Raw genomic sequence first — 21,880 nt, 5'->3', positions numbered from 1 at the left:
TCCTGGTTTAAACCCTCAAAAGTCTTGGTCTTTTCTTGATCTCACTGAGTCCGATCTCAGTGTGGTCTTGAGCACAACACCAGTTTTTAACATGAGGAGAAATCAAATATCTGGGCTTGGAATCTGACAAAATTGTGATTTCATGGAAAGGAAGTGAGTGCGCGCATGTGTGTGTGTGTAGCGAGTGGGTGGTGCGTCACGTTGCGAGCCTCACTTGAACGCAGCCTATCCGTACACCACCCACCTCCTCCTCCGGGGTCCGATGGGCTCGGCGCCAGCTGGATGCCAGCTCTCTGCCAGTTTGCCGCTCGGCCATGGCGAGAGCTCGGCTGCCGTGGAGGAGCCTCTTCTTCTTCTTCGTCTTCTTCTTCTTCCGGAAGCCTCCGCAAACGCAGGTTAGTAAAGTCGGGGGGGGATATGTTTGCGCGTACGTGTGCGCGCACGTACGTCTCGTGGGGTTGGAGGGTGGGGGTCTCCTCTTCTCCGTTGCTATGGCAACCACTTTCATGATGGAGCATAGATCCATCCTGTTCGTCGCTCGGTGAGACGTTTACTGACTCGGCAAAAAGTGGAGTCTGACTCGTAAACTTCCAGGTGTTAAGTCAACAGCTGCCATCGACGGCTCTGGATGTCCAATCCATTTGAAGTAAAAGGGTTGGCAGCGTATGAATGTTCTGCCAATTCTTGATATATCAGGTCACTTCCTATTGATTTTGGGGCATTTTGGGTTCACTTCCTGTTTATACTGGGTCACTTCCAGGTGATTCGATGGCATTTCAGGGTCACTTCCTGTACAAATTTGGTCACTTCCTGTTGCTTGTGGGGAAATTCAGGGTCACTTTCTGTTGAGTTTGAAGCATCTCGGACTTCCTGTAGATATCGGCTTACTTCCTGTTGATTTTAGGGTTCACTTCCTGTTCACATTGGGTTACTTCCTGTTGATTTTGGGCAATTTTGGGTTCACTTCCTGTTCATATTGGGACACCTCCTGTTGATATGAGGACAGTTCAGGGTCACTTCCTGTTGATTTTGGCCAATTTTGGGTTCACTTCCTGCTTATATTGGGTCACTTCCTGGTGATTCGATGGCATTTCAGGGTCACTTCCTGTAAAAATTTGGTAACTTCCTGTTGCTTGTGGGGAAATTCAGGGTCACTTCCTGTTGAGTCTGAAGCGTCTCGGACTTCTTGTAGATATCGGCTCACTTCCTGTTGATTTTAGGGCATTTTGGGTTCGCTTCCTGTTCATATTGGGTCGCTTCCTGTTGATATGAGAGTTCAGGGTTACTTCCTGTTGATTTTGGGCAATTTTGGGTTCACTTCCTGCTCATATTGGGTTACTTTCTGTTGATATGGGGGGATTTTGGGGTCACTTCCTGTTGATTTGGGGGGAATTTCAGGGTCACTTCCTGTTGATTTTGAAGCTTCTCGGACTTCCTGAAGATAGCAGGTCACTTCCTATTGATTTTGGCCAATTTTGGGTTCACTTCCTGTTCACATCAGGCCACTTCCTGTTGATATAGAGGCATTTTGGGCTCATATTGGGTCACTTCCAGTTGATTTGATGGCATTCCAGGGCCACTTCCCGAACAAATTCAGTCACTTCCTGTTGCTTTTGGGGCAATTCAGGGTCACTTCCTGTTGATTTTGAAGCATCTCGGACTTCCTGTAGATATCGGCTCACTTCCTGTTGATTTTAGGGTTCATTTCCTGTTCCTGTTGATTTTGGCCAATTTTGGGTTCATGTCCTGTTCACATTAGGTCACTTCCTGTTGACATAGAGGCATTTTGGGGTCATATTGGATCACTTCCAGTTGATTTGATGGCATTCCAGGATCACTTCCTGGACAAATTCGGTCACTTCCTGTTGCTTTTTGAGGCATTTCAGGGTCACTTCCTGTTGCTTTTGCGGCAATTCAAGGTCACTTCCTGTTGATTTTGAAGCATCTCGGATTTCGTGTAGATATCGGCTCACTTCCTGTTGATTTTAGAGCATTTTGGGTTCACTTCCTGTTCATATTGGGTCGCTTCCTGTTGGTATGAGGAGAGTTCAGGGTCACTTTCTATTGATTTTGGAGCCTTTTGGGTTCACTTCCTGTTTATATTGGGTAACTTCCAGTTGATTTGATGGCATTTCATGGTTACTTCCTGTACAAATTCAGTCACTTCCTGTTGCTTCTGAGGCTTTTCAGGGTCACTTCCTGTTGCTTTTGGGCCATTTTGGGTTCACTTCCTGTTCATATTGGGTCGCTTCCTGTTGGTATGTGGAGAGTTCAGGGTTACTTCCTGTTGATTTTGGGTTCACTTCCTGTTTATATTGGGTCACTTCCAATTGATTTGATGGCATTTCATGGTTACTTCCTGTACAAATTCAGTCACTTCCTGTTGCTTCTGAGGCTTTTCAGGGTCACTTCCTGTTGCTTTTGGGCCATTTTGGGTTCACTTCCTGTTCATATTGGGTCGCTTCCTGTTGGTTTAAGGAGCGTTCAGGGTTACTTCCTGTTGATTTTGGGCCGTTTTGGGTTCACTTCCTGTTCATATTGGGTCACTTCCTATTGATTTTGGGGCATTTTGGGTTCACTTCCTGTTTATATTGGGTCACTTCCAGTTGATTTGCTGGCATTTCAGGGTCACTTCCTGTACAAATTCGGTCACTTCCTGTTGCTTTTGAGGCATTTCAGGGTCACTTCCTGTTGCTTTTGGATCCCCCCAAAATTATTTTTAAACAAAGAAAAAAATAATTTGAAAAATAAAATTGCCCTCTCCTGATTTTTTTGTTTTTTTTTTTTGTAAATAATATGCAAAGCAAATGACCGTCTAAGGTGCTTGTCACATGATCTGTTGGAAAAATAATTTTGACCCATCATAAAAATATCTTTTTTTGTTCATTTCATTCATTTTTGTTGTTTGCTTTCAAGCTTTACAACCTTTATATATACATGCAATGACACTTTTCGGCCACCAAGGGGGGCCTGCCCCCCCCTTGAACTCCACTTATGGACAAACATCCTTGTTTTTCAGCGGTCATTTTTGGGGGGCAAACAAAAGAGAGCCTGCATCGCATTAGAGTTCCGGTCATTTTGGTGTATGAACGGTGTCAGGGGTCAAATGGTTTTGGCTGGGAAGAAACGCCATTGGAAAAAAAAAAGGAATATTATAAACGACATCACTTCTAGATAGGCCCCTCCCTTTTTTCCGCCTCTATGTTTCCGTGGGAAGCCCATTAAGCATTTGAGCTTTATCCTCATTCATAATGTATGAACATCGAACATTGAAGTCCAACGTGCCTCTATTTCAAATGGACGCTTCATTAGGAACCCCTGTTCACGCTGTCAATAGATGATTCATTTACTGTAAAGGAATATATTTAAAAAATCAATACACTGTTAAAAGAAAAAAGGATCGATTAGAACGAATGTGTTCGTTATATACACTCAGGGTACATTAAGGTAGTATCGTCCTCTAATTAATAGCAGTCATGATCAGAAGTCATGCTCCATTTTCGATTGCATTTGTGGTGTTCGCATGAAAGCGGCTGAGTGTGCACAAAAGGCCACAAGAATTGATTGGGAAGCTCAGGCGGCCTTGTGGCCAAGCGAGGAAAAACAAGAGGTTAATGTAGCGTTTGTGGCTTTGGGGTTGTGGTTTCAAGTAAGGCATAAGCAGGGTTTAATGGGTGGGGTCAGGCCCCTCCTGGTGGCCCAAAAGTGTCATTGCATGTATTTGACTTTTCTATAGATGATTTTAAAATTAACAATTTTCTGGAAAATATTGTCCACAACAAAAAATAATTAAAGGAACAAAAAAAAAAATTATGATGGGTGAAAATTATTTTTCGAACAGATCATGTGACTATTGTAATGCAATGAACAAATCGTATCTGCATGTACGATTAGTAATGTCTGCTCGTCACAGAACACGGAAGTCAGAGATACGCAGCGAGCTCGAGACACCTGATAAAAAGCCCGCCAGTGAACAGTTAATGTTGATGATGCCTCTCTTCTGTTCTCTAACTAAAGATCTGTCAGTAAAAAACGTCAACTCTTTCAGTAAGTTGTCTTATTCAAGAAACCCACAAATACAAAGCAACATAACTTGCACCTTAGACCAGGGGTCCCCAACCTTTTTTGCACCACGGACCGGTGCTATTTGGGTCTTTTTTTTCACGGACCGGTGTTCTGACAAATTTTGCAACCCATCAAAAATTGCAGCAATGCGGTTCTGCGCATGCGCGTAACGTTAAACATAGCCGCAAAATGCGCAAATGCAGCGATTCCAAAGTAAACACTACAAACTTTCTTGAAAGAAAGGAATATTAACTTACGTTTGATCATGGAAGGACTTGTAGAAAAGTTCTCCTCAGATTCATCTTGCCATGTAAGCTTCACACAACAGCTGCACACCGCGCTCACCATTAAGGACTTCGCATTGTCGTTAAACATTAATTAAGACGCCCGCTTCACAAAGATACGATGTTGGAAATTGTAGCAAGGTTTTCAACGCTCTTGTCGCGATGTCAGGATATTCCAGAATGACTTTAATCCAGAACCTCGGTAGAGTTGTTGTCTCAAATGTACATTTAATAAGGTCGCCGTCATTTGCGATCTCTCTGTTTATTCACAAACGGGTCACGAGTCCACTCCTGGGTTCGTGGGTCTTCGAGGTTGTAGGCTCGTCAGGTGCCCTTTTCGCCGTAAAAATATCCTTTTCGCCGTAAAAATATTTCCAAAGACGTCTGTTTTCCTGTTATCTTCACTCGTGTGGGGGCTAATTATTTCCGGGAACAAATGTGCTGCGTCGCGGCCTAGTAATTGGCTATTATCGAGGACAAGCGCACATAGATATATTCTATACACAAACAAGATGTACTGTTAGCAGTCCAATCAATGGACTTCTATGACACCATTGTAATCTATCCCGTAGTATTATATCTGGAGTAGACAGATATATTGGTGTGTTAAGCAGGGGCACAGGGTTAATTCGGCCAGAATGCGGTCCTTATTAAATTATTTTTTTCTTTGCGACCCGGTCGCAAATGCGCCACGGACCGGTATCGGTCCGCGGCCCGGCAGATGGGGACCCCTGCCTTAGACGGTCATTTGCTTTGCTTAGCCAGAACCACCTCAGGAACGAAGCGGCAAGATGGATATACGTCATTTTTTCAAACCTAAGCTTTCAAAAGAGACAACAACTACTGAGCAAGAACCAAGGATTGAACATGTGGACCATGAAAAGCCAGACAGCGATGCCAAAATGGTGAGCGGAGTTTCAATTTACCCCACTAAAGACGCTAATAGTACAACAGAGCCACCACCGTTGTTCTGCCAAATTTTGTACCTTTATAATATTTTGCTCCCAAAGCTGTTGTGGCGGTTAATAAGCCCTCTTTTACATTCAGTTGGACTCTCAATGCTGTCCACAGGTACTAAATAAACAAGTAAAACCATAAACATGAACAAAAACGCTTGGTGTAAAGAAATCAACTGTGGGAACAATTATTAGACATACAAGACCACTGATAATCAATGTTCCCTCTAATTTTTTATGTGTCTGAGCAAACACACAAGCTTCCTGAGCACACTGCGGCCCACAGTGAGCAACATCAGATGTGTACCGTATTTTTTGGACTATAAGTCGCACCGGAGAATAAGTTGCACCAGCCAAAAAATGCGTAATGAAAAGGTAAAAACATATTGTCGCACCGGCGTATAAGTCACATTTTTGGGGGAAATTTATTTGGTAGAATCCACCACCAAGAACAGACATGTCATTTTGAAAGGCAATTTAGAATAAAATACAATAGAGAACAACAGGCTCAATAAATGTACGGTATGCTAACATTACATGACTCATAAACAACGAACTGAGAACATGCCTGGTATGTTAATGTAACATAGCTATTTAGAATTATTCAGATAACTATAGCATAAAGAACATGCTAACTAGCAACAATGATATAATAATGTGTGAATAAGTTCACATATAAGTCGCTCCAGAGTATAAGATGCACCCTTTGCCAAACTATGAAAAAAATCCTGCGATTTATAGTCCGAAAAATACGGTACATGGCGGCCACACACCAGTATCACGCCTTTTCACGCCTATTAGCATTTCTACTGCCCGTAAATTATCTAATAGAAAAAGCATTTAATGATTAATACCCATAATTAAAATATCTTTATACGTCACTAGAATACACACCAATCTGACTTAAATTGTACCTTATTTTTCACATCTTAATATATAGGATTAGCATTTGTTGTACTGATATGTCAGCGAGTAAAATATCGTCAATGAGAACTTCAACTTGCTCTGGGTCAGATTTTGTTTTGTGGGACAGCTTGTTTCTCTTCTGTCGGTCTTTTGCACTCTCCCGCAATAATGTACCAATCCCCTGTCCCATCTTGAGTCTTCGTAATTTTCAACAGCTTTCAAATGACTTTTCTGCTGAATATGACGCTTGAGGTAGTCCAACTTCCATTTAGTCCACATTTTTCCCTCTGAAAACTCACTTGGTACTTTGGCTTTGCGGGAAATATCACCCAGTTTCATCGCTAGTTCGTCTACAGTATATGCACATGCTCCGACAGCCACTCCATCTTATATGAACCGCATTTCTTTTTTACTTTGGCTTGGTGAGTGGATGTGTCGCTGCCCGTTCGTTTCGCCATGATAAGGGGTTGGCCTTTGCGTCTCTCAACTCCGCCGCACTCACGCACTCTTGTCAGCTTGCTAACCTACACCGCGCGTGTAGGCTGGGCAATACACAAGCAATGTAAATGATATGATTGGCTGCGTAGCGGAAGTGAACTTTATCGTATCATTTGCTGTACACCTGTCACTCACCGAGTTACAACGTAATTAATACGTTTCTGTTGATTTTTTTTTTTGTGCGCAGCATAGAATTTCTTGTGCGCAGAGTAGATGCCAGCAGTGCGCGATTGCGCACGCGCGCAGCTTAGAGGGAACACTGCTGATAATCTCCCTCGATCTGGGGCTCCATTCAAGATCTCACCCCGTGGAATTCAAATGATGACAAGAACGGTGAGCAAAAATCCCAGAACCACACGGGGGACATAGTGAATGACCTACCTGAGCTGGGACCACAGTAACAAAGGCTACTATCAGTAACAGAATGCGCCGCCAGGGACTCAAATCCTGCACTACCAGACATGTCCCCCTGCTGAAGCCAGAACACGTCCAGGCCCGTCTGCGGTTCGCGAGGGAGCATTTGGATGATCTAGAAGAGGACTGGGAGAATGCGTTATGGTCAGATGAAACCAAAATAGAACTTTTTGGTTGAAACACAGGTTCTCGTGTTTGGAGGAGAAAGAATACTGAATTGAATCCGAAGAACACCATACCCACTGTGAGGCATGGGGGTGGAAACATCCTGCTTTGGGGCTGCTTTTCTGCAAAGGGACCAGGACGACTGATCTGTGTAAAGGAAAGAATGTATCGAGAGATTTTGAGTGAAAATCTCCTTCCATCAGCAAGGGCATTGTAGATGAGACGTGGCTGGGTCTTTCAGCATGACAATGATCCCAAACACACAGCCAGGGCAACAATAGAGTGGCTTCTTAAGAAGCATTTCAAGGTCCTGGAGTGGCCTAGCCAGTCTCCAGATCTCAACCCCATAGAGAATCCGTGGAGGTAGTTGAAAGTCCGTGTTGCCCAATGACAGCCCCAAAACATCACTGCTCTAGAGGAGGTCTGCATGGAGGAATGGGTCAAATTACCAGCAACAGTGTGTGAAGTTTGTGAAGAGTTACAGAAAACGTTTGGTCTCCATTATTGCCAACAAAGGGTACATAACAAATTATTGAGATGAACTTTTGGTATTGACCAAATACTTTTTTCCACCATGATTTCCAAATAAATTCTTAAAAATCAAACAAGATTTCTGTTTTTTTTTCACATTCTGTCTCTCATGGTTGAGGTTTACCCATGTTGCCAATTACAGGCCTTTCTAATATTTTCAAGTGGGAGAACTTGCACAATTAGTGGTTGACTAAATACTTATTCGCCCCACTTTATCTCTAGCCTGGTAGTCCAGACTCACCGCTGTTCCAGCTATTGAGTCTGGCCACCATTAAGCGCATAAAATTTCCAGGGCGGAGCAAGCCACAGCAAACAGACAGCGGAGTGGACCAATCAGCGACGGGCGGGACGAGGGACAAAACATACGAGGAGAGCGGAGTTTATTCAACATGGCTAGCGCGAGACAGACTGTTGTCAATGACTTGTGTCGATGGGATTTTGGTCACTTAAAACTGATTTTACCGTGGATTGGAACATATTCTCGGCTCTCCTGTTCGCCATCTGTGTTGTTGTGGAGACGACTTCCGACGCGGAAGAGTAACGTTGCTTGTTAAGAACACGTCACGCAAATAAACGAATCTGATTTGTCGATTGATTTTGTACTTGTTCGAGAGGCCGTTAATGGGCTGGGTCCCAGACTATTCTCTCCGTGTTTGAAAAACACAGGGAGAACAGTCTGGCCGTGCCAGGCAACTGTATCTCAGCCATCAATGTTCACGTATCTCATCCATCAATTTTTTAGCATATTGCATCACACTCATGCATCTCAAAGCTTTCAAAACATGGTCTGTGTACTCTTTATTATGTCACAAAGAACAACTGAGAACAGCATATAAGGAACAAACAAATAGCATTCAGTGTCAGGTCGTCAGCAATTCAGCATATGTTTGCATGCCAACTAGCAATTACCGCTTGACCTGATTGTTTCCTTTGCCTGTCAACATCAATAAAATCCTGTGTCTGTGATACGCTACTGGTTCCTCCGTCTCGTACATGACAGTACGACCTGACCAAAATGGAACCAGCGTATCAACCCTCTGCCCTGGACCGTCTTCACCAAACGGAAGAGGAGGTCTCCCGGATGTCTGGTGACATCGCATCGTTAATCCAGGTCGGCAACAAACACCAGCAACAACTCCAGCAACAGCAAGAACAACTGACACAGGTGATCCAAACTCTCACCAAACTGGCAACTCCATCGTCACCACAACCCAATGCTCTGGTTCCAGAAGCCCCGGTTCCGGTGAACCCAGCTTTGGCTATTGATGCTCCCGAGTCCATGATTGGAAACCCCGAATGCTTTAACAGAGACCCAACCCAGGTACGAGCCTTTCTGACAAGTTGCAAAGTCCAATTTTCCCTACAACCCTGGACCTTTTCAACCGAAGGGGCCAAAGTTGGGTACAACATCACCCACTTGACTGGTCGGGCTCGACTTTGGGGAAGAGCGGAATTTGAGAGGCAAACACCACTCTGTACCGACTTCAATGCCTTTGCCAATGAAATGATCAAAGTGTTCGACCCGGGCTTTTCTGGCTGCGAGACATCCCCCGCCCTTATGACCATCCGTCAAGGCAGTCAGTCAGTGTCGGAGTATTCGATTGATTTCCGAACTTTGGTGAGGCGCAGTGACTGGAACACGGAAGCCGTGATCGACGCATTCTATCACAGCCTGGCGGGATACATCAAAGATGAGCTTGTCTCCTATGATCTACCCAGCACCCTTGATGAAGCCATTGCCCTTGTAGCCTGCATTGACCGTCGGATTCAGACCAGACGGCAAGAGAGGGGACGTCGGAGCGCGCCTTCTGCCTCTCAGCCTGTTCCAGTTGTTACTCCCACTCATTTAAACCAGCCTGAGCCAATGGAGATTGGCCGTGCTGCCCTATCTCCTGAAGAGCGCCAGTGACATTTCCCCTCTAACCTGTGCCTGTTCTGCGGGGGTGAAGGTCATCGAATCGCTACCTGTCCAGCAAAAGCCAGAGCTCACCAGACATCGGGGAGATTCGGGTGAGCTTAACGTGTCTTGAGTCTCCCCCCCCATTCGTAAACCCTTGCTCCAAATTCGCCTCCTGCTGACTGACACCACCCATACTTTGACCGCTCTCATCGACTCTGGAGCAGAGGCCAACATCATGGATGTGGATCTGGCCCAGCAGCTCGGCATTCGGCGTCACCAACTTTCCCCATCTGTTCCTGCACAAGCTCTGGATGGACATCTACTCGGCACATTGACCCACATCTCAGCCCCGGTGACCATGCTTCTGTCCGGAAACCACCACGAGTCCATCCAGTTCCATCTGCTTCGCTCACCAGGTCAATCTCTCATCCTTGGTTATCCATGGCTGCGCCAGCACAACCCTAGCATGGATTGGGAGACTTGCGTGGTACGAGATTGGGGCATGAGATGCCACCAGGCCTGCCTGCAGGAGGCAGTCATACCCACCAACCCTGAACCTGTCAATCCTGTTCCAGCTATCTCCAACGTACCTGCCTGCTATCATGGACTCCGTGAGCTCTTTAACAAGACCAAGGCCACTATGCTGCCCCCTCACCAACCATATGACTGCGCCATAGACCTCCTCCCCGGTACGGTGCCACCAAAGGGCCGTCTGTTATCTGCACCAGAAAGAAGCGCCATGGAGAAGTACATTAATGAATCACTAGCTGCTGGGTTAATCCGTCCATCGTCATCGCCTGCTGGAGCTGGATTCTTTTTTTGTACCGAAGAAGGATGGCTCTCTCCGCCCATGCATAGATTACCGTGGACTAAATGACATAACCATCAAGAACCGCTACCCCCTGCCACTCATGTCATCTGCTTTTGAACTTCTCCAAGGTGCCACTGTGTTCACTAAACTGGATCTGAGGAACGCTTATCACCTGGTTCGAATGAAAGAAGGCAATGAGTGGAAGACGGCATTCAACACACCCTCCGGACACTATGAGTACCTAGTCATGCCCTTTGGCCTAACCCAGTGCTTCTAAAATTATTTTCTGTTACACCCCCCCCAAGGAAGACGTAAATGTTTCGCGCCCCCCCCCAAACTCTCTGCCGCCGCTGTAAATAGTATCATTTGTCTATAAAATTACAATTATAAGTACACCTCAGCCTAACATTGTGTCCTTTTCTTCTATTAAAGAAAAAAAGTAACATATCAACTTATAATAAAGTATAACTTTCTTAACATTGTTTTGTTTGTAACAGAAAAGACTTAACGCGCAACAATTTGCCTGAATTTAAAAGAAAGTCACATCCAAACTGTAAAAATACAATCAAGGTACATTTTTGACCATTTGATACTGAAAAAGTAATAAAAACAGTCATTAAAAAAAAAAAATCTATTTGATTAGAAACATTAACTCATGACGACAATATGCCAAAAAATTTGACCGAAAAAACAAAACTGAATAAAAGGAAAAAAAATGTCTTTGGACAGAAGGACAGTTTTTATTTTCGCTGCTCACAGTATCACCTCCTTTGCAATGGTGTGGGGTTATTTTGCACTGCGCATGCTAACAGTGCTGACTGGTTTACTGATATAACACTGACAAAGCGGGACGATTGTTGGCAATAATAGGCATGTTTTCAATGAAAATCAAGCGGCTTATCAATGAGTTTGGGGTCTAATGTCTTTAAGTGGCGTCTTATTTGATTTGGCTTCTGGCTGTCCGCTATAATCATTTTTAGACACAGTAAACAGTGGTCTTTCGTCATCTCCCACTGTATTAAAAGTCAAAGCCAAAAGGCAAATGGCCTGAAAAAAGCGCATTCTCAGCGGCCGAGGGAGAACCATAGGTGAGGGCGGTCGTCGTGACGATCCCAAGCCGAAAATGGCACTTCTAGGGCGGACACGTGAGAACCGGAGAAGACAGTGGGTCGCTGCGTGAGTCCGGTGTTGTGCCGAAAAAAAAGGCCGGAAAACGGCTTTCGAAAACAGCGCACAGCTCTTCATATGTCTTTTTTGTGTGTGCTCTTGCTTAGTTCAAAAATACTGCGCGCACTCGCGCCCCACTATTTGAGAAGTACTGGCCTAACCAACGCCCATGCAGTATTTCAGGCTCTGGTAAATATCCTGCGAGACATGCTCAAGATCTTTGTGTTTGTGTATTTAGATGACATAATGATATTTTCCAAAACCATGTCTGACCATATTAATCACTTCCAGTAGGTTCTGCGCCGTCTCCTGGAAAACTCCGTTTGTCAAAGCAGAGAAATGTGAATTCCACGCCAGATCGGCATATGGTCCTGAGGAGAGGATGTGGGTTCCATCTGGGCGGATTGTAGATCGGACCCTCATATCTGACTTCAACCGTCCGTCCGGCGGGGTCGACTTCGAGCGGCTTGCTCTCAGCCCATGTCTGCATCAGAGTCTTGACTCTGAACCCGATCCTGTGCCATCGGTAGTTGATTCCTCACTGGTGAGGAGGAGATTGAGCCAATGCCCTCAGTGGATGAGGCCATGGACACTGACGGGTGGATTAGCAGCCCTTGGTGGGCTCAATCCTTGGGACTTCTGGAGCCGTCCCTTGAGAGGGGGATTCTGTCATGTATCTCATTTATCAATTTTCTAGCATATTGCATCACACTCATGCATCTCAAACCTTTCATAACACGGTTTTTGTAGTCTTTATTTTGTCACAAAGAACAACTGAGAACAGCATATAAGGCACAAACAAATAGCATTCAGTGTCAGGTCGTCAGCCATTCAGCATATGTTTGCATGCCAACTAGCCATTACCGCTTGACCTGATTGTTTCCTTTGCCTGTCAATATCAATAAAATCCTGTGTCTGCGAAACGCAACTGGTTCCTCCGTCTCATACATGACAATTGAACGCCTAGCAACCTTGAAAACCCCCTCGTACTAAGATGTCTCTCTCTGTTCATCTGTGTTCTATTCCTCTGCAGCGCCCCCCACAGGCGCGCTTGTCATTGGCGCACATCAAGTGTCTGTTCCTGTGCTGGCTGGCGGTTCTGGTAGGCAGCTGGGTGGTCTACGTGGAGTACTCGTCCTACTCCGAGCTTTGCCGGGGACACCGTTGCACGGCGGCCATGGTGAACTGTCGCGAACGCATTAGCTAGGTTTTGCGCAGGCTTCTTTAGCTAGCGTCTTTGTTGTTTTTGTTGTTGTCAGTGCGAAAAATACCGAATAGCCTTGGTGGATGGATCAGCCTGCAGCAGCTTGTGTGACAAAAACACTTTGGAGCTCAACAAGTGTCTCGGCACGCAAGCTAGCAAGCAGGTACACATGTGTTCTCTTACGTTGTTAAGCGAAGACCCTAACCCAAAAATGTGGTTGCGACCTATACGCCAAAAATGCTGACCATTGCCCAGTTTAAGCTGTTGTAAAACTAAAAACGCATACAACTTAGCATTAGCTATTGACGCTAACTACACAGATAAGTTACGCGACAATTTTTAATGTCATGTAGGCCTATCACTTTATTTTGTTTAATTTACCATAAATTTTCCTGTATAGGTCGCAGTTTTTGTACTGAAATTTTCGCCCCAGAAATGCGAGTGCGACCTACAGTATACGCCAAAAATGCTGACCGTTGGCCAATCTAGACCCTCATAAAACTAAAAAAAGCATACAACTTAGCATTAGCTATGGACGCTAACTACACAGACAAGTTACGCTAGAATTTTTAATCTCATGTATGACTTTATTTTGTTTTATTTACCGTAGTTTTTCACATATAGGTCGCAGTTTTTTGACCGAAATTTTCGCCCAAATATGCGCATGACCTATACGCCAAAATACTGCCCGTTGCCCAATTTAGACCGTCGTAAAACTAAAAATGCATACAAGTTAGCATTAGCTATGTACGCTAACTATGCAGAAAAGTCAAGCTAGAATTTTTAATCTCATGTATCACTTTATTTTGTTGTATTTACTGTGGTGACCTCTACGCCAAAAATGCTGCCCGTTGCCCAGATTAGACCACCGTAAAACTGAAAAAGCATACAAGTTAACATTAGCTACATACGCTAACTATGGAGACAAGTCACGCTAGAATTTTTAATCTCATGTATCAATTTATTATGTTTTAATTAATGCTGTTTCTCATGTAGCTTCTTCTTCTTCAAGCATACAACATAACATTAGCTATGTATGCTAACTATACAGAATTTTGAATCTCGTGTAACATTTTGTTTTACTGACCGTATATCCTCACATATAGGTTGTAGTTTTTGTACCTTTCTGACCGTTGCCCAATTTAGACTGTCGTAAAACTGAAAAACCATACAATTTAGCATTAGCTATGTATGCTAGTTACACAGACACGTTACAGTCGTATTTTTAATCTTATGTGTCATTTTATTTTGTTTTATTTACTGTAGTTGCTAGCGTATAAGACGCAGTTTTTGTACCGACTAGATTAGCATGAGCTAAATATGCCGTACCGTATATCTTACCGTATATCCTCGCATATAGGTCGCAATGTTTTTTTTTTTTGTGAAGTCTTCGCCCAAAAAATGAGGGTGCGACCGATATGCTAAAAATGCTGACGGTTGCCCAATTTAGACTGTGGTAAAACAGAAAAAGCATACAATTTAGCATTAGCTACCTACGCTAGAATTTGTTATCTCATCTATCACTTTATTTTATTTACCGTACATCCTTTGCATATATATCGCAATTTTTGTACAGAAATTTACGCCCAAAAATGCGGGAGAGACCGATATGCTAAAAATGCTGACGGTTGCCAAATTTAGACTGCCGTAAAACTGAAAAAGCATCCAATTTAGCATTAGCTATGTACACTAACTACACAGACCAGTCACGCTATAATTTTTAAATCTCATTTTTCAATTTATTTTGTTTAATTTACCATAATTTTTCATGTATAGGTCGCAATTTTTGTACTAAAATTTCCGCCCAAAAATTGCGAGTACGACCTTTATGCCAAAAATGCTGACCATTGACCAATTTAGTCCCTCGTAAAACTGAAAAAGCGTAGAACATAGCATTAGCTACGTAGGCTAACTTTACAGACAAGTCACGCTAGAATTTTTAATCTCTCGTATCCATTTATTTTGTTCTATTTACTGTACTTTCTCATGTATAGGTTGCAGTTGTTGTACGGAAATTTTCGCCCAAAAAATGCGAGAGCGACCTAAACGCCAAAAATGCTGACCGTTGCCCAATTTAAACCGCAGTAAAACTCAAAAAAAGCATATGACTTAGCATTAGCTATGTACGCTAACTATGCAGAGAAGTCACGCTAGAATTTTTAGTCTCATGTATAACTTTATTTATTTGTATTTGCTGTATTTTCCCACATATAGGTCGCAGTTTTTGTACTAAAATTACCGCCCAAAACATGCGGGTGCGACCTCTATACGCAAAAAATGCTGACCCCATCGCTCAATTAAGACACTCATAAAACTGAAAAAGCATACAACTTAGTAATAGCTACATACGCTAACATTTTACTCTCGTCTATTGCTTTATTTTGTTTTATTTACCGTATGTCCTCGCATTTAGCTCGCAATTTTTGTCCTGAAATTTTCACCCAAAAAATGCGGGTGTGACCTATATGCCAACAATGCAGCCCGTTGCCCAGATTAGACGGCCGCAAAACTGAAAAAGCATCCAACTAATTTACAACTAATAGCACAGGTATTCATTAAATTTGTTGTGTACATGGAATTGCATTAACATGATTGAGTTATATTAACTAGACCGTTGTGGTTTCCAGGTGTACTCGTGCACTTGGGCCGACCTGGAATGCGTGATCAGGTGTCGGATGGATGAGACTCCGGCCTACGATGTGGGGAGCCAGATGGAGGCCAAGAAGGAGGCTGCCGCCCTCTTCGACACGCCCTCCAAGGGGACCTCCGTGGAAAGGTTCCGAGAGATGATCCTCGACCACTTAAAGGTAGTGTTGCACCAATACCGATGCTGGTATCGCTGTTAGTAAAAATAATGGAACTAAAATGATGTCAACGGTATAGGCGAGTACTATGAAATAACATGCTGATGCTGACACATTAAAAACGTCACGCTGACAGAGGGGCTCTACATGCGCGTCATTCAGCTGACTGAGCGAGATTGACACAGACGGAGCGAGACAAGCAGAGGATGGCCAAGAAATCTGGACCACCAAATCCCACCATTAGTTCTTTTAAGGAACATCTGATAACGGATGAACCCGCGACTAAGAAGTGAAGGAATTCGGCCCACCCCGCCAAGCCGCGGAAACGGCGCCAGCCGAACGAAATGCTATCCCGTTGGCACAGCTCCCGCAAGCCAACCGATGGGGGCCAAAACTCCGTGCGTTCACTCCGGTGTTAACCCTTTGTACTGACTCCATGTTCCAAAAGTTTGAAGAAGGCTCACCGAAAACAGGTTGACAATTTATTCGTCGACAATGGTCAAAAAACAAGGCAAAAACAGATGACGGAGGGACAATGCTGGATCCAGGGTCGGCAAAACAAGGCTACATAGAAATGTTCCTGAGCAGCGACAGTCGTTATCTAAATGTTCAGTTCTTTTTGAAAGCTGCGGTGGAGTGGGCAGGGAAAGGTGTGGCTGGGTGTTGTCTTGGGATCGTCCCACTGTGGCAGGTTTGGGCGGTTAGGTTCGTGCGTCATCCTTCGTGGGTGGGACGTGGTTGCCACGGCGACTGATGCAGGTCTTGACATCCAAGGCGAATCCAGGGTCTTGTCTAGGGATCAGCTCCTGACCATAGGTGAGGGTAGTAATGTAGATCGACTGGTAAATTGCATTTTGGCTCAGCCTCTTCTTCACCACAACGGACCAGTGCAGAGTCGACACCACTGCAGACGCTGCACCGATTTCAGCCGGGCTCTCTTATTTTATTGCATATACAGTGATACCTCAGCTCACGAACATAATTGGTTCCCAGAAAGTGTGCGTGAGGCGAAAAGTTCGTCTTCCGAACATTTATTTCCCATAAGAAACCATTAAAATGAGAATAATCCGTTCCCAGGTCCCCATAAAACATAATTTTCTACTAAATAAGCCTTAAAACTACACAAAAATATACCTTATTTTATGTATAATAAGTGTGCTATTGTATTATAATTAAAGAAATAAACTGTACTGTGTAATAAAGTTGTTTTATTTACCTTTGCGATGGTATGGGAGTGGGAGGAGTGGGAGGAGGAGGGAGGGAGTTACTGTTTGGAAGGAGAGTGTTACCGGCAAAGTGCGCAGTTAGCGTAGACTCCACTGCTGTGCCCCCCACATGCTTTTGGTTGTTAATAAAAGTGCCCACAAAAAGCCATCCGACGCCTCTGGGTGTTTGTATGCACGCCGCCTCCTTTCTGGAGAGGAAATCGGGCGAACCGAAGACAACCGACGACAACGAGCCAACGTGACTCGCCGGTCCACTTCTCACGACGGTGGGAAGCTGAAAGCACCCCCAATTACCAGTCGAGGGCGAATTGGTAACACGAGTCACCTTCCATAAGGACTGTATGTAACTCTTTTTCGGTCCCATAATAGCAAAAGTACACTCAATATGGTCCAAAATGTCTATCAAACACAAACCACGTCCGCACTCAACGAAAGGGAGGGGACGAACTGGGACGCCGTGAGCGTGCGTCAGCTTCTCGTGGCGCTGTCCGACCGCGTGGCTTGGTTCGTCCGCCGAAAACTAGTTCGCCAGCAGAGACTATATGCTCGCGAATTTAATGTTCTTGAGGCGAAAAGTTCGTGAGCTTAAGCGTTCGTGAGCCGAGGTATCACTGTACTGCACTACCCTCTCCACACAACCCCATCACGGTGCTTGGTTGTGGCTGCCAGTCTGGCACCCACATAATAGGGCTGTAGTTGGGTTTGACACTTTTCTATAAGGGAGAACTCCCAGGCAGGGACGTCCTATTCTTTGGTGTCCGTTGTGGGGCAGGGAGTTGGGGCTCCGGTCCTGCTCCGCACAGCGGTGGCCTCTTGGCTTTCTCGCGCTTCCACCTTCCTCTCTCCTTTCCACCCGGGTGTCCCAGCTGGATGCTGATAGGACGGCGGGGTGTCACCCCTTACAGGTAGGGATCCTTTCCCGCTCTGGGCCGAGTGTGCCGCGGCGGTTGCTGGGGGTCCGAGTGGGCGGGCAATGGAGCATGCCCTCGCCCTTTCCCTGAGGGCTGGTTGATGGTGGCACGGATGATCCTGGGGACTACCCTGGGTCCTCAGGGGATCACAGCAGCCCCTTTGCTGGAGAGTCGAGGGTAAGGGTGTGCCATGCTTGCGCCCCTCGATTAGGCAGGGTCACAGGTCATAGTGGGTTCACGCACAACTAGGTGCAATTAGATACTCTTAGTTAAATGAGATTCTCGGTGCCAGGATTAGCGATCAGGTAGCATAGAATAGGATGTCAGAATATCCACACTTACAGGTGATTTACATAATACTCGAGTTCCGCACTTCACATTGCTGAATTGTGTATGCTCCAGTACAGTACTAAATATTATACTAGTAGCATAGTTCATCACTAAAGAGGCGGGGCTAACACTTGACCTGAAACTTTCGGGTTAGGACTTCGTAACTGAAAAATTTTGTTCTCTGTTCCTCCTCACAGACCAAAGTGGGAGATGAGCAAACCAACCTTGGCGAGCTCAGTGTTCGTGCCCTGACGGCGGCCGACGCCAACAAGGATGGCCACATTTCCTTGGCGGAGGCTAGGTCTTCTTGGGCGCTTCTGCAGCTGGATGATTACCTTCTGGCGTTGGCACTACAGGACCGCGGACACACACCCAAGATCCTCGGCTTCTGCGGGGATCTCTACGTGACGGAGAGAGTCACGAACGCACCGCTCTACGGTTTCAGGGCGCCGACTTGGTTTCCGGCTGGTATTCGGCGTACAGTCGACCACTGGTTCACCCCCGCCTGGCCTCATCGAGCCAAGATTTCTATCGGGCTCCTGGAACTGGTGGAGGACCTGTTCCACGGTGCTTTTGGCAGCTTCTTCATGTGTGACCTTAGCGCCGCCCGCTTCGGGTACACCGGGCGCCACGATTTGAGGGTGGCAGACGCTCAGCATATCGTCCCAGAGGCTACTTTCCGGAAGGCCATCCGGCGGCGGAGGTGCGAGAAGGATGCGGACTGCGTCTACGGGGTGGACTGCCTGACCTCGTGCGATCTCACCAAGCGACGTTGCACTCCTGAGTTGGCCGAGCCCAACCTGGCCAAGGCCTGCCGGGTCCTTGAGGACTACCTCCTGCGGGGGGCGCCCTCGGACATACGCGAGGAACTGGAGAAGCAGCTGTACACCTGTGCGACGTTGCAGGGATCGGCCGAACGGGCGGAGATCCAACACTCGCTGGTCCTCAACAATCTCAAGTCGCTTCTGTGGAAGAAGATCTCGCACAACAAAGACTCCTAGTTAAAAAGTCGCAGAGTTCTTAGTACTGTTGCATCGGTACCGATATAGCACTTAAATTAATCGGTATCCAGGAGCACTAAGAAATAACGTTCCGAAGCTTTGCAATATTTGCTTATTTGAGAACTAGTTTCCAACCGCTGGTCGCCACACCCAAGATGGCTGTCATTCGCTGCCACACCTTCCACTTCAAATGGATTGGACGTCAATGAACACCAATCCCAGAAAATATTTAAATTTGGGGGCATTTGAAGTCATTTTTTGTTGATTTTCGGTCACTTTCTCTTGATTATGGGGCATTTGCAGGTCACTTCCTGTTCATTTCGGGACATTCCCGTCTCACTTCCTGTTCAGTAAGCCCAAATCCACAGGAAGTGACGCAGAAATGTCCTAAAATCAACGGGAAGTGACTAAAAATCTTTTTTTTTTTTTTCAAGCTTCTGCCGTTTTTTTTTTTTTTCAAAATGAGTGTATCGTCACTATATTGGGAAGGGAAACGATTGTTCAATTTCTTCACAGCGGCCATCTTGGGTAGGGCATCCAACGATTTGAAACTAGATCTGGAAAAGTACATATTGCACAGCATCGGCACGTTATTTCTTAGTTCTTGCCGATAACGATGAAATAATTTTAGTGTTGTACCTGTACAAAACTACAAATTAGTATTTCAAACAAACATTTTCAGTATTTATTTATTTATTTATTTACATGAGTCTTGAGTGATTTGGGGAATTTGAGATATTTGCTAATGCCACTTTTTGGAAGATTTAAAGTTGTCTTGCGATTTATAATGATCTTACACAAATTATTACGAATATCAAAAATGGAAATAAATAATTAATTATGAAAGAGGAGTGTGTTTGGTGTGTTTCAACTATTATCTAGCTATCTAGCTCTCTAGCTAGCTAGCTATATGACGTATTAATGCCAGTTTGTAAACTAGTACGTCAAGACAACACTACCGAGACTAGCTAAACTATTAGCAGATATAGAAATACATATCCCAGAATGCACTGTGTGTGTGTGCTTGTGTTGAAATGCGTTCAATAAAAACTCTACACCGAATCGTTTCGTAACCGTAAAGTGTAAACACTCATCGAACTAGAAGATTCAATTTCTGGTGAAATTGCGATAGTAGCTTTGCTTTGGCAGGTAACCTCGTTAGGGTCACTTCCTGTTGATTTTGGGGCGTTTTGGGGTCACTGTTCACTTCCTGTTGATGCAGGTCCCTTCCTGTTGATTTGGGGGCATTTTAGGGTCACTTCCCATTGATATCAGATCACTTCCTGTCAATGCAGGTCACTTCGGGTCCATATCAGATCACTTCCTGTTGATGAAGGTAAGTTCCTGTTGATTTGGAGGCATTTCGGGGTCACTTCCTGTTGATTTGTGGGCCTTTTAGGGTGAATTCCTGTTGATATTAGTTCACTTCCTGTTGGTATCAGGTCACTTCCTGTTGATTTTGGGGCATTTTGGGGTCACTGTTGATGTCAGATCATTTACTATTGATATCAGGTCACTTCCTGTTGATGCAGGTCACTTCCTGTTGATTTGGGGGCATTTTAGGGTCACTTCCCATTGTTATCAGATCACTTCCTGTCAATGCAGGTCACTTCCTGTCCATATCAGATCACTTCCTGTCAATGCAGGTCACTTCGGGTCCATATCAGATCACTTCCTGTTGATGAAGGTAAGTTCCTGTTGATTTGGAGGCATTTTGGGGTCACATCCTGTTGATTTGTGGGCCTATTAGGATGACTTCCTGTTGATATTAGTTCACTTCCTGTTGGTATCAGGTCACTTCCTGTTGATTTTGGGGCGTTTTGGGGTCACTGCTGATGTCAGATCATTTACTATTGATATCAGGTCACTTCCTGTTGATTTGGGGGCATTTTAGGGTCACTTCCCATTGTTATCAGATCACTTCCTGTCAATGCAGGTCACTTTTTGCCCATATCAGATAGATCACTTCCTGTCAATGCAGGTCACTTCGGGTCCATATCAGATTACTTCCTGTTGATGAAGGTAAGTTCCTGTTGATTTGGAGGCATTTCGGGGTCACTTCCTGTTGATTTGTGGGCCTTTTAGGGTGACTTCCTGTTGATATTAGTTCACTTCCTGTTTATTTCGGGGTGTTTTCGGGTCACTTACTGTTGATATCAGATCAATTCCTGTTGATGCAGGTCACTTCGTGTTGATTTGGGGGGCGTTTTAGGGTCACTTTCTGTCGATATCAGACCACTTCCTGTTGATGAAGGTCACTTCCTGTTGATTTGGAGGCATTTCGGGGTCACTTCCTGTTAATATCAGATCACTTCCTTTTAATTTTGGGGTGTTAGGGGGTCATTTCCTGTAGCTATTAGCTCACTTCCTGTTGATGTTAGGTCACTTCCTGCTGATATCATCCATCCATCCATCCATTATCTTCCGCTTATTCCGGGGTCGGGTCGCGGGGGCAGCAGCTTTAGCAGGGAAGCCCAGACTTCCCTCTCCCCAGCCACTTCAGCGGTCAATGTCAATGGAATTGACGTACATAGCCGTCAATGGCATCGACATTCATGGGCGTCAATGCCATCGACAATCGCTGTATATGGGCGTTATTGGCAGGGTTGTACATGGCCGTAATTGAATTGGACGTGTATAGTCGTCATTGGCATCGATAATAATACGAACGACAATAATAATAATAAGTAGAAGAAGAAGAAGACAC

At 45.0% G+C, this 21,880-nt stretch overlaps 1 protein-coding gene across 5 annotated transcripts; it reads left to right on the top strand.

The window, feature by feature from the left end:
• Positions 1–226: 226 nt before the first annotated feature.
• On the top strand, positions 227–20,148 carry LOC130919503 (divergent protein kinase domain 1A-like). Of its 5 annotated transcripts, XM_057842282.1 has the most exons (6): positions 8,866–8,984; positions 9,049–9,140; positions 12,731–12,877; positions 12,957–13,064; positions 15,529–15,708; positions 18,370–20,147. In XM_057842282.1, exons 2-6 carry the CDS (start codon positions 9,099–9,101, stop codon positions 19,171–19,173), a joined length of 1,281 nt encoding a protein of 426 aa, XP_057698265.1. In that variant the 5' UTR covers positions 8,866–8,984; positions 9,049–9,098; the 3' UTR covers positions 19,174–20,147. The 5 variants fall into 5 exon arrangements, with proteins under 5 accessions (XP_057698264.1, XP_057698261.1, XP_057698263.1 ...); XM_057842281.1 differs by lacking the exons at positions 8,866–8,984; positions 9,049–9,140 and adding an exon at positions 227–395; XM_057842278.1 differs by having other exon boundaries at positions 6,675–9,140; positions 18,370–20,148.
• The last annotated feature ends 1,732 nt before the right edge of the window (positions 20,149–21,880 follow it).

Source organism: Corythoichthys intestinalis, chromosome 7 (assembly GCF_030265065.1).
Source record: "Corythoichthys intestinalis isolate RoL2023-P3 chromosome 7, ASM3026506v1, whole genome shotgun sequence".
In the NCBI taxonomy this organism is placed as follows: Eukaryota; Metazoa; Chordata; class Actinopteri; order Syngnathiformes; family Syngnathidae; genus Corythoichthys; species Corythoichthys intestinalis.
Note: the sequence above shows the minus strand (reverse complement) of the source record. Positions and strands in the feature narration are given on the sequence as shown.

Excerpts from the sequence above, each read along its gene's own strand:
- LOC130919503 (XM_057842278.1), top strand. The coding sequence starts at position 8,835 with ATGGAACCAGCGTATCAACCCTCTGCCCTGGACCGTCTTCACCAAACG. Across the intron at positions 12,878-12,956 it reads ACCGTTGCACGGCGGCCATG|TGCGAAAAATACCGAATAGC; the intron begins GTGAACTGTCGC and ends TGTTGTTGTCAG. Across the intron at positions 13,065-15,528 it reads GCACGCAAGCTAGCAAGCAG|GTGTACTCGTGCACTTGGGC; the intron begins GTACACATGTGT and ends TGTGGTTTCCAG.